General features: G+C 35.7%; 1 protein-coding gene across 1 annotated transcript in view; it reads right to left on the bottom strand.

The window, feature by feature from the left end:
• RabGGTb (geranylgeranyl transferase type-2 subunit beta) overlaps positions 1–13,094 on the bottom strand; it is a 55,821-nt gene that overhangs the window by 32,337 nt on the left and 10,390 nt on the right. Inside the window, exons 3-4 of the mRNA XM_090375001.1 lie at positions 7,554–7,661; positions 4,877–5,074 (exon numbers count right to left, since the gene is read on the bottom strand). Coding sequence (XP_090231127.1) covers positions 4,877–5,074; positions 7,554–7,661 — 306 coding nt within the window. The remainder of the gene's footprint in view (positions 1–4,876; positions 5,075–7,553; positions 7,662–13,094) is intronic.

The raw sequence follows: 13,094 nt of genomic DNA, 5'->3' as shown, positions 1-13,094 counted from the left end.
ATCTACTCCAAACACAATTTTTTTCATTATTTTACCAACCATATTAGTGGAACATGTTCCAAGAGTTACAAAGTCACAATACAAAATATGTAACAATAAGAGAACAAACAAATGCAATGATTTTATTCTGTAGTACTGTCAATAATAAAAATTACTTTTAAATGCTTTAACATGGCCAAAAAAATGTTTCAGGACATAATACATTGAGAAATGCATCGAATACATTACTGTTATTGGATATACCAAACTGAAACCTAAAGTAAAAAACAGAACTTTTCCTTTCATACCATTATTAAAGGAACCTTAAACTGCATGATATAATTTTAAGTGCATCACATAAGTGAAACTTAGCAGCTCTGAGAATAAAGAATTAGAGGTTTATACAAAACTAACATCTCTTTTCGATGCATTCCTTACATAATGTAATTATTAACATTCCCTTTATGTAATGCAATTACTAACGTTATATAAGAGATTATCAATTTACCAATAAACCTAAAGTAAAAAACAGAACTTTTCCTTTCATACCATTATTAAAGGAACCTTAAACTGCATGATATAATTTTAAGTGCATCACATAAGTGAAACTTAGCAGCTCTGAGAATAAAGAATTAGAGGTTTATACAAAACTAACATCTCTTTTCGATGCATTCCTTACATAATGTAATTATTAACATTCCCTTTATGTAATGCAATTACTAACGTTATATAAGAGATTATCAATTTACCAATATCAATATAAGGGGTTATCAATTTATTAATTTGGAACTGAGGAAGGGATCTGTCAGATGGTAGGTCCCTTTCTCAGTTCCAAATTCCAGTGGTCTAATAAGTAGTGTTGGTGACTCTATTGTCAGGGAAACGGGAAACATGCTTTATAAAAAGGATAGGTGGAACAGGACCAGGGTATGTCTGCCAGGGGCAAAGGTTGATGACGTTGTAGAGCGGATATCATCTTTTAAGGGCACAAAAGGTGATATATTTGTACACGTTGGCACTAATGATATTAAGAGTAGGAGACCGGCGGAATTACTTCACAAGTACAGGTCACTGTTGAAAAAAAGCCGTGAATTAGGGTTCAATTTGAAAGTGTCTGCAATTCTGCCCAGACACGATAGGAGGGAGTATATGATGAGAGCCCTGTCGATCAATTCGGCCCTGGAAAGTTTGTGCAAGGCTCAAGGGGTAGAATTTTTTTCAGCCTGGTCTGTACTTGTTAACAGGAGAGACTGCTTCTACAGGGATGGGATACACTTAAATAGAAAGGGTGCAAGAATGTTTGCTGATGCTATCGAGGCAGTGTTAGATGGGTCAGAAAACTGCTAGATACAAGGACTAATAGATTAACAGTAGCCACTGGCAGAGGTGAAAGTGATTCTTGCACTGCTTCTATTGGAATGGGCTGCAGCCTGGAAAATAAGATGCAGGATATTTCAGAGACTGCTGGGAATCATTGGGGTACAAGTAAACACATGGGTTGTGTTAGGGTAGCTAAGAAAAAGAACAGGTCCATGTATACTTGCGTGTACACCAATGCTAGGAGTTTAGTAAATAAATTTGATGAATTTGAGGTATTGCTCAAAACATCAAAGGCAGATATTGTGGGGATTTCAGAGACGTGGTGTCACACAGATATAAGGAATGCAGAACTGGAATTTGAGGAGTACAATGTCTACAGAAGGGATAGACAGGATAGGAAGGGAGGAGGGGTTATGCTATTAGTTAAGAAATACATAAAATCCAAGGAAGTGAAGCCAGTCAACATTGCTGGACAGTGCAGTGTCGAGTCAGTTTGGTGTGACATAAGCATTGGGAGATCAAAATTGAGAGTAGGAGTGTGCTATAGGCCTAATGACTGTGATGAGTATAATAAGAAATTGTACAGGGAAATAGAGTGGGCCAGTAAATCAGAGAGTCTTATAATGGGGGATTTTAATTTCCCAGATATTGACTGGAATTTGGGGGCTGGTCACCCACACACTAGCAAGGCTTTTGTGGATTTATTGGATGATTGTTTTCTACATCAGCATGTTCGGGAGGCAACTAGAGGGAGTAATACTCTTGATTTGATTATTCTTCGTGCATTAAGGATCTGCAGGTAAATGAACCACTAGGTGGCAGTGATCACATTGTGCTGAAGTGGGATTTACTCAAAGAGGTAACTACCATTAGGGGTAAAGGGATGGGTTATTGCTTTCGTAAAGGTGACTACGATGGACTGAAACAGTATTTAAATTCTATACAGTGGGACCAACTGATGATGTTACCAACAGCAAATTCAAAATGGGAAGCATTCAAAGAACATATCTTGGAGGCTACTAGGCTTTACATACCAACTAAGAAATATTGTTCAAGGTTTAGGCCTAAGTGGATGTCAGATGAACTAATGAGACATATGACAAAGAAGAAAAATGCATGGGATACATACAAATTAACACGTGACACAGAAGCCTATGATAGATACAAGTTGATCTGTAACCAAGTTACAAAGGAGGTTAGGCAGGCGAAGGCAGATTACGAGAAATCTTTGGCAAGGAATGCAAAGAAAAACAGCAAAGAGTTCTTTACTTATGTAAACTCTAGAAGGAAGAGGATGAATCAGATTGGTCCACTTGATATCGATGGGTCAACTGTTGATGATCCTGCTCAGGTAGCTAACAAACTAAATGAATATTTTGCATTGACATTCACACATGAGGAGTTATTCAGCGAGGGGAATGCCAGAGGTGTATTCAACTCTGGCAGTAACCTAGAGAATCTTGTAATAACTGAGAGAAAAGTGGAGGAGAAATTGTTGAAGATAAATACAAGAAAGGCACCTGGGATGGATGGGATCTATCCAGTTATATTAAAGGAGGCAGCAAAGGAAGTACGCAAACCCTTAGCCATAATTATGAGAGCTTCCTTGGACTCAGGGGAAGTACCCATGCACTGGAGATGGGCAAATGTGACCCCAATTCACAAAGGAGGATCAAAGGGCGATGCAAGTAATTATAGACCTGTTAGTTTAACTTCTCTTCCACGAAAATTAATGGAGGCACTGGTTAAAGAAGCACTGCAGGATCATCTTGACAAGACTTCAGTTATAGCTCAGACACAGCATGGTTTTGTTAAGGGGAAGTCTTGCTTGACCAATTTGATTGGATATTATGACGCAGTCACAAAAGAACTGGATGTAGGGAATAACTTTGATATTATATACTTGGATCTTAGAAAGGCTTTTGATACCTGTTGCACATGGAAGACTGCTGCACAAATTGGAGCAGTGTGGCATTGGAGGCAAATTGCTGCTATGGATAAAGGGGTGGTTGAGGGGGAGAAGACAGAGAGTGGTAATCAATGGACACTACTCATCGTGGACTAATGTTATTAGTGGAGTCCCTCAGGGTTCAGTATTGGGTCCATTATTGTTTTCTGTATTTATAAATGATATTGATGATGGTATATCAAGCTTAATGTCAAAGTTTGCAGACGATACGAAGGTTGGTAGGGTTGTCAAGGACACTACTGACACTATGCTACTGCAACAGGATCCGGAAAGGTTGAGCAGATGGGCTGAGAGGTGGCAAATGAAGTTTAACATTGACAAATATAAAGTAATACATATGGGAAACAGCAACCCCAGAGCAACGTATCAACTCTGTGTACTACACTGACAGTGGTAGAGAATGAAAGGGACCTGGGGGTTGTTGTGCAGGCAGATATGAAGTTTTCTGAGCAGTGCAGATGGGCTGCAATAGTAGCTCATGGTGTATTGTCGATGATATATAGGAATTTTTCTAGCAGGGATAAGGAGGTGATTATTCCCTTGTATAAGGCAATGGTCAGGCCACACCTAGAGTACTGTATACAGGTCTGGAGGCCTCATTTCAAGAGGATGTAGAGATGCTGGAACGAGTACAGAGAAGGGCAACAAGATTGGTGAATGGAACGAAGGGGTGCTCTTACGAAGAAAGGCTTAAGTTTTGCAAATTACAGTGTCTGGAGACTAGGCACCAGCGAGGTGATCTGATAGAGGTGTATAAAGCCTTGAATGGTTTGAGCATGCTCAATGCTGATGGGATTCTTCCTCTTGCTCAGAATAATCACCTGAGAGGGCATAAATTCAAATTGAGGAAAGACAGATGTAGGATAGACGTGAGGAAATTTGCCTTTAGCCAGCGGGTGGTTGGTTGGTGGAACAGATTTCCATCCCTTGTCGTGGAAGTTGATAGCCTAAATAAGTTTAAGGCTCAGCTGGACAGGTATTTCGAACGAACAGAGGGGTGAAGTGGAAGTGGTTATTTTTTATTTATTTATTTTTTTTTTTTTTTGGCTGATGCTGCATAAGCTTGCTTTCTTGCATCAAATGCCTCTACTAATGCTAATGCTAATAATGATGTCTGTGACATCATATGATTTTCTGCTTATTGTCATACCAGGTTCATCTTGCCAGGTGTCTCTGGATTTTAAAAGATTGTAAATAGATTTCATTTTGCTAACCCATTCCTTAATACCCTGAAAGTTATCCGGTGTCACAGACAGATAGGAAAATTAATTTATGAGTGGAAATGTATCATCCTTCAATGTGATTTTCATGAATTAAAGTGCAGCTAACTAGAAGATGCCACAAGCAGATTTGTTGGTTAATGGAGTAAGACCGAAAATGATATAGTTTAATAAGAAAAAAAAAGACTATATCATTAATATAAAATATTAATTAGGAGGTGGACAAAAAGGCCAAAGAATGCATGAAGTCAATGCTGAAAGATAGTTTCAAAAAAATACAGAACAAAGAATTTTAATTATTTTAAGACAAACTGATAGACATGTGAATTATAAGGGCTGCACAAGAGATAATTTCTAAAATAAACTTCAAGCAAAGTTTTCTCCTTACCTGTACTGCACTTAAAGTATATAATAAGTGTGGATCATGCCCGTTACTGGCTCCAATTCCACCACACTCATGTTGACAGTTCTGAATAAACGTCAAAACTTCGTCTTTATTTAAACGTTCTATTTGACCCATTAGATCTAATGCTGTAAGCCCCCAGTACATACCACTCATCCGTAAATATTCTGTAATACAATATTCCTACATAAATATACAAAGATAAATATTAATATCTATAATTCATAATTATAGATACAGATTTAATAATTTTTTATAACCGAAAGGTACGAGGGGCATTCAATAAATTATCTACCTAAGGTACTTCCCATAGCTTTATTTCAATGATTCATGATTTATCGTTTTCCTACATATCTCAACTAGAATCATACTAATTTTGATACCCCTATGTTTTTACGTTGTCTGTTATAACATAAAGAAGGAAGACACCTGTATCAAACTATGGATTTCCTGAAATTGGAGCAACATTCAGTCATCAAGTTTCTTACCAAAGAAAGAAACGGGCCAAAGGCCATTTATGAAAGGGTGGTGGCTGTGAATGGCAACGGTGCACCTTCAGAGTACCATGTGAAATTCTGGTAAAAACAATTCAAGTGGGATAGAGAGTCCACTGAAGATGATCCACATCCAGAAAGGTCTGTGACAGTGACCACTCCAGAAATGTGCCAAGCTTTCTACACCCTTGTACTGAATGACAGACATTTAAAGGTGTCCCAAATCTCTAGGGAATGTGACATATCTGAGGAAACAGTTATAACCATCTTCCATGAATATTTGGGGATGAATAAGCTCAGTGCAAGGTGGGTTCCCAGATTTCTGATTCATATGCAGAAGTATGGTGCTGTAAGGTTTGTTTGTCTAGGAATTTTTTAGGTGCATCGGCATCTATGGCCATAGTGCACCAGGTGTTGTGAGGAGAATTTAGAGCTTTATGGAAGGGATTCGAAACTTTCATCTCTTGTGGCATAAGAAATTCTGAAACTTTCAAATTGTTACAGATGATGAAACATGGATTCATCACTGAGATCCTTAGACTAAGCAAGAATCAATGCAATGGAAACACAAGGGTTCTCCCCACCCAAAAAAATTGGGACATAACCTTCAGCTGGCAAGATTATGGCCACCATTATTTGGGATGCTGAGGAAATTTTGTACATTCACTACTTGGAATACAAGCAGACTATCACGGGGGAGTCATAGCATCCTTACTGTACAACCTAAGGGATGTCATAAAGGAAAAACGCTGTGGAAAACTTTCCTGCTTATTCATAACAACATAGCAGTGCACCGGTCACGTGCTGCTGCTGCATTGGGAGACTGTGACTTTACAGAACTTATCCATCTACCTTACAGTTTGGATCTGGCCCCCAGTGACTACTTCCTGTTTTGACATCTCAAGAAAAATGTACGTGGACAATGCTTTGCTGATGATAATGGACTGAAGCTTTTTCTGCTGTTTCTGTGTTCTTTGATGGACAGGACAAAGAATTTTATTTCTGCATTGCCAACAAAATGGAACAAGTGTATTGAAGTTCAGGGAAATGACATTGAAAAATAAAAAGATTTTTGCTTCTATCTTATTTCCTTCATAAGTAGGCAGATAATATATTGAATGCCGCTCATACTATTGAAAGTATTTATCCCTTTTCAATGAACATTTCAGTGCATTCTATATACTGTTTATATGGCTTGTTGGAAAACTAAATAGTTTCAACAATTAAATTATGTTTAAACTCGACATCATAAAATTAAAAATTTAAAACATATCTACATCATCATTTTTCATGTCTAATCAAAGGGTCAGCTTTGAAACAGGCTTAAGGATTATAGTGGAATGTGAGCACTGGTTTTCATTTTTATATTTCTATAAGTTAATTAAGTCTATAAATGTAAATTTAATTATAAAAATAATTAAAATTTTAAAAATTTTGTCAAATTAGAATAATAAATAACAGGTGCACACATAAAAAGTATTTTTAACATGCAGCAACAAAATCATTAATGTAAATGGATTAACAAAAGCCTCATTTTTTAAGTAACTCAGATTATGTTTACTATAAAATGTCAACCTCATATTGCAAAGCAAGTCACAATGACACAAGGCTGTGGTAACCACAAGTTAACACGGTCTTGCACTTCAAACAAACGACATTCACAAAAGAGAATGTATGTTGCTATTTATTTGTAATCCATGCCATTAATGAGACTGTTTCAGATATTGCCATGTGTCTTCACCAGTGAGTAACTAAGCACTATGAGTGTAAATCCTGACAACTCAATGATAAAATATTTTGTCAATATAAGACATCAAAAGGTTCAAATAGCCAAAACAAATAAATTTAGAGAAAAGATTTCAGATGCATGAGTGCAACGAAACAATGTACATGAGATGGAACAGCCTTATTAAAACAATTACTGAATTTGAAGGAGATAAAAAGAATTAAGTTTGCAATGCAAAAAAAAAAATTCCTAGATCCATCTTAATTGCTGAAAAAGTATATAAATGACTAAAGGAATTTTATTAGTAGACTTTTAAGTGCAGTTTAATGTCAACTACATTTTCTGAGGGATGAAAACAACAAAACTTAAAAATATTATTTTTTATTGTATTTTTTCAAACAATTGAAATTAATCACAAATAAAAGATTATATAAAAAATTACATAGTCATCTTTCTTGGAACCATAAGAAGCTATGTAGTCACGATGTTTATCCAACAAAAGATTTGTAGGTAAATTTTCAGTCAAAGTTACATCTTTAATAATCATAGCCTGAAAATAACAGAAAAATATTATTAAATAAAAGAAAATTAACTATTGGTTATAAATGATATTCACTTATTATAAATGTGAGAAAGAACAATACAATTTACAGTTAAAAATATTTTGAATGATCAAGTTAAATAAAGATGTACATATTGTAAAGACCACCTCAAGCAGTGAACTATTAAAATCAGTGGTTCTCAAACTTTAGATGACTGTATACTAGATATTAATTTGATAGTATGAACCAGAGCTGTAATGCTCAATACATTCTACGTTGATATCAACATTTGTAAAATAATAAGAGAAGTTTACCTCAATATAACACGTAGAACACTTCCGTATGATACTCTCCAGCAATTAAAATGAAAAAAATAGAAAATCTTACATTACAGTAAAAAATAATTAAAAATCAATTTAACACAATTAAAAATCAAATTAACACAATTAAAAATCGATCTAACACAATTAAAAATAAATAAATTAATTAAAAGAAATTTCACAAAAAAATTGAACCCTGAAAATTGAATCCATTTTGCAATTTTTTCGTTTAATTTCTTTTAATTAATTTATATTAATTTTTAGTTGCGTTAGATTGATTTTCAATTGTGCTCAATTGATTTTTAATTATTTTTTACTGTAATGTAAGATTTTTGATTTTTTCTTTTTAATTGCTGAACAGTATCATACAGAAGTGTTATACTGAGGTAAAAGTAAAGTGCAGCCATTATCAACCCACTGCAGGATGGAAGCCTCCTCAACAATTCATGCTGAGGGAAACGGACCATAATCTGCCACGCTGGTCCAGTGCGGGCTGGCAGATCGACCGTATTCAGCAATCAGGGGCTTGAACCCCGGTCTACTCAAAGAGCGTGTGCTACTGCACTCCCACTCCTGACCTTACGGAGGCCTTACTGAGATAAACTTCTCTTATTATTTTACAAAAAACTAGATATTAATATATCAAATTTTGCATGCCACTATGCTATTACTACTAGTCAGTACATACGCGCATGCAGTACATGCAAGACAGGTTCAGGGGTGACACTAAATTCACATTTCATGAAGCTTACTCATGTTACAGCTGACCTTTGTATACAGCTGACATTCCAATATGTGTATGTTTTAGATATCAGCAGTCATGTTTACTGACAGAGTGACAGAAAATAGTATTAGTAATGGCCACATGGTGCAAGGAAGCCTCTGGCTTATACTGCACCAGCCCAAAAAAAAAAATAAATAAATAATAATAATAATAATAAAATAAAATAAAATAATAATAAGAAGAAAAAAAATAAGAGAAAAGGAAATAGACAACCTATGCGTTTCTCTCCTCCCGTAGGTAATTAAGTAAAAAAAATCTGGCTGACCTTTGAATTTCCCCAAACTGTCAGCCTCTACCACCTATGTAGGTAACTTATTCCAATAATTTATAACTCACTGGCTAAAATACAAATTCCTGCAATTCAGTCTAAACATCTCCCTCCCATAACTTTAAATTATAGATCTTGTTTTAGAATAATTTATAACCGTAAAAATTTCGTCCTCATTCATTTTGCTTATGCCTCCTGAAGCCTTAAACACCTCAAGCCTCTAAATCCTTAAACATCTCAATCCTCAAGTCTCCTCTAAGGTGCCTAGTTTCCAAGCTCCGCAACAAACATATTCAAAGTCTTTCCTTATATAGACGCCCTTTTTCTGATCTCACCAGATGAGTTACCCGTCTTTGTTTGCTTATTTGTTCTTTGGTTTTTAGGAGCATTAGCAACTAAGGCCATATTGCTCCGGGGGATATGTGGTGGTCATTCCCTGACCTTTCTGCATCCTAGTATTTGGTGGTCAGGGGCTCGAACCCCAGTCTAATCAAGAAGCGTGTGCTATGCACTGCTGCTCCTGCCCACCTGGTTATGGAGGTGCCACCCGTCTTTGTACCCTTCCAAGAAGCACAATATCTTTATTTAGGTGCGGTCTCTATACTTGAACACAGCATTCCAAGTGTGGTCTAACAATAGCCTTATATAATGGGATTATGACATCCTTATCTCTACTAGCAATTGTTCGATAAATCATCGATAGAACACCATGGGCCTTCCTTGCAACCAATCTACAATGCTCGGAGAACTTCATGTCTGACTGTATCGTAATACCCAAGTCCCTTTACTCCACTAGCAGCTTTAGTTCAACTCCGCCAAGTGTATAAGTTATTTTGGGGTTACTGTTCCCCAGGTTCAACACCTTACACTTTGCTCGATTAAAGCATATCTGCCATTTTTCTGACCATCCCTGAAGTCTATCTAGGTTATTCTGAAGCTCTGCTTGGCAGTGATCATTAACTACTCTACCAATCTTTACATCATCTGCAAATTTAGACATCACGCCCTCTATCCCTTCATCGATCGATGTCATTTATGAAAATATGAGCAAGAGGGTGAGATTTTAATTTGGATGAAATAACTTGTTGGTTAGTTGGTAGTTGTTTTTTAATTTTTGGTGCAGACTATTTTGATCATAGTGACCAGTTCAATTCACCTTTACCATGTATTATATTTGTAAAGTATGTGCTCACAGGTCAATATGCATTTGTAGAGCCTGAAAAACCCAGAATAACTTATGGATAAAAACGTTTGACATACTAACCGATTATTTAAAATACATACTTTGATTTTGATCATTTGATTATTTTTTGGTTTGTTTTTAAAAAATATTTTGTTTAAAAATTTTTAAAACCTAATTATTTTTGCATACTATTCAAAAATTTTCACATCACACAATATAAGATATGTTTCTTAAATAATTTGCTATTAATATTATTATTATAATTAGCCATATATATGGTGGAAGGAAGCCCGAGGCTTTTGCTGCATCAGCCACAAAAAAAAAATTCTGAGGTACCCTGAGAGAGAGAGAGTGAGAGAGAGAGAGTGAGAGAGAGAGAGAGAGAGAGAGAGAGAGAGAGAGAGAGAGAGAGAGAGAGAGAGAGAGAACAAGAGTCAGAAGTAGAAGGGAATCACCAAGAAAGAGAAGAATGATGATATCCAGCTCAGGACCGTGGGTGTGCCATGCCCACACTCACCAGATGTGAGCCCCTGGGGTTTTTTTGTTGGTTTCATCTTTTTTTTTAATTATTAAAGGATATAATATAATAGGACCTTTAAGAAAAAAGATAACTATTTTTTTTTTTTTATACCCAGAGAAAAAGCACAAATAATCAGCAGGTATATACAAGATGAATTTAAAAACATAAATAATCTGTGGACATTTTATTTAAAAAAAAAATTTCAGTGCAGGTATTTGTAAGTATTCACCGTCTCCTTCAGATAAGCCAAAAAGCTCTCTAGAATATACAGTGGCTTCTTCTAAATAGTGTCTTGAATCTTATCTTTTTCATAGTTTTTCAAATCTTTCAAAAATTTGTCTTGAGCTGTTCTATACCTGAATTCATTCTAAACTTTCAAAAAGATGTGTAGTAAAAATTTTTTTCAGTAAATATGCACTCTATAAATAATAACAAGTGTAAATATGCATTTATTATTATTTATAGAGGGGGTTAGCATCCAAAGCCATATTGTTCTTATTGGGTTTTAGGAGCATTGGCGACTAAGGCCATGTTGCTCTGTGTTTACTGCATATGAATTGCATATGTTCTGAGGTCGAATTTCTATTTTGCTCGATGAAAAACCAGAGTTGCTGGGATAAAAAACCATGCCACCCTCACCTGGGACCAACTAACTAAGCCATGTAGCAAAAAAGACTCATAAAAATTCCTCTCCACATCGATGGGATTCAAACTCTGATCTTTACCACCTGGTATGGGCAGGGTGGCAATCCTACCAATTGTGCTACCCACAAGGGCATCCAAAGCCATATTGTATTGTGTGCACTGTCTGTACAAGTGCGTTGTTGTTGTTTGGTTTTTAGGAGCATTAGCAACTAAGGCCATATTGCTCCGGGGATATGCAGTGGTCATTCCCTGACCCTTCCGCATCCTCCATATCTGGTGGTTATGGACTCGAACCCCAGTCTAATCAAGAAGTGTGTGCTACGCACTGCTGCTCCTGCCCACTGCTATGGAGGCGCCGTACAAGTATGTATTCATAGATTTGTATGTTGTACAGGTTGAAAAGCCAGGAATAATCACAGGGATAACCTACTCTTTCCACCTGAGATCAGATAATTACAGCCCCTGGCTGAAGAAGCCTTTAAGAATTCGTCTAGTTTCTGAAGGAATTTGAACTGAGTGCTCTCCAGTCTATTCTGTCTGGACATTACTCTGTAATGAGGGACATAAATATTCACTATTCCATGCTGCACACCTTGATCCCACTGATTATAAATTTCTGCACATGGTAATATTAGGTATAGTACTGTACTGTGGTATTTAACTTGAGAAAATAAATGTCAAGAAAATGGTTGCCTTCTTTTCAAACTCTTTACAACAAATGACTGAAATTTTTTAATACATCTGTATAGCTGAATGTTCCTTTGGGGTATTTCTGTTTCTCCATTATGCTCTTTTCCATTATAACCCTTTGCTGCATTATGCGCATTTGCCTAACATTTTCATGTTACACACTGTATATTTACCAAACCAATATTTTAACTGCTAAAAATGGCAGACTTTTTTTTAAAACTGAATATGTGGGTCTTTTTTTTTGCAATATACTATAATTAAAAATAAATGTGAATCTCTAACGAAACATAAAAATTAACATTTTCTTTTTATTTTAAGAAATACACACAAATTTATAATGGTAAATTCAGCTGTCAGTTAGTCCTTGCTTGGCCCAAACTGGTTACTATAAAAATGATTTTGCACTTTTGTATTATTTGAGCATTTTATAAAACAACTTAGTATAATTGATACTTTCTCTAAACCAGCAGTTTTCGACTTACAGTCTGCAGACCCCAGGGGTTCCATGGAAGTAGTATATGAGGTCTGTGAACTATCTTCAATATAGTAATACAATTTACAGCTTATCTGTAAATGATTTTAATTTCTTTTCTATTTTCACTACACAATGAAATCTGAAGCTTCAACAGTGAAAAAAACTAATAATTAGTTAATAAAGCCAATAGATCGACACAGAATCTTTAAAAAAATATGGGATTTATGAAGAAAACATAATACTTATGGTGAAATGGTTGGAAGCCACTGAAAAAACAAAAAAAAGCAATATCATTTGGATGAAACTGAACATTAGGTGTTCATAGTATGTGAGGGGAGCTTTTCTATTGGAAGCATGTTTGTTACAGCAAATAAACAATTAGGGCAATATACAGAGATCTGGATATAAGTGAATTTTACTAAATGTGTACATTTGTTATTCAACATCTTTATCTCAGTTAAAGAGCGGGAGCACTGGAATTTAGGAAGATGCAGATATAATTCAGAAGTGAGAAATGACATAAGTTGAATTCTTCAGGAACAAGTATTAATTCAAA

This window comes from Mastigoproctus giganteus, chromosome 6, assembly GCF_048544385.1.
Source record: "Mastigoproctus giganteus isolate SK-2022 chromosome 6, ASM4854438v1, whole genome shotgun sequence".
Lineage (NCBI taxonomy): Eukaryota > Metazoa > Arthropoda > Arachnida > Uropygi > Thelyphonidae > Mastigoproctus > Mastigoproctus giganteus.
Note: the sequence above shows the minus strand (reverse complement) of the source record. Positions and strands in the feature narration are given on the sequence as shown.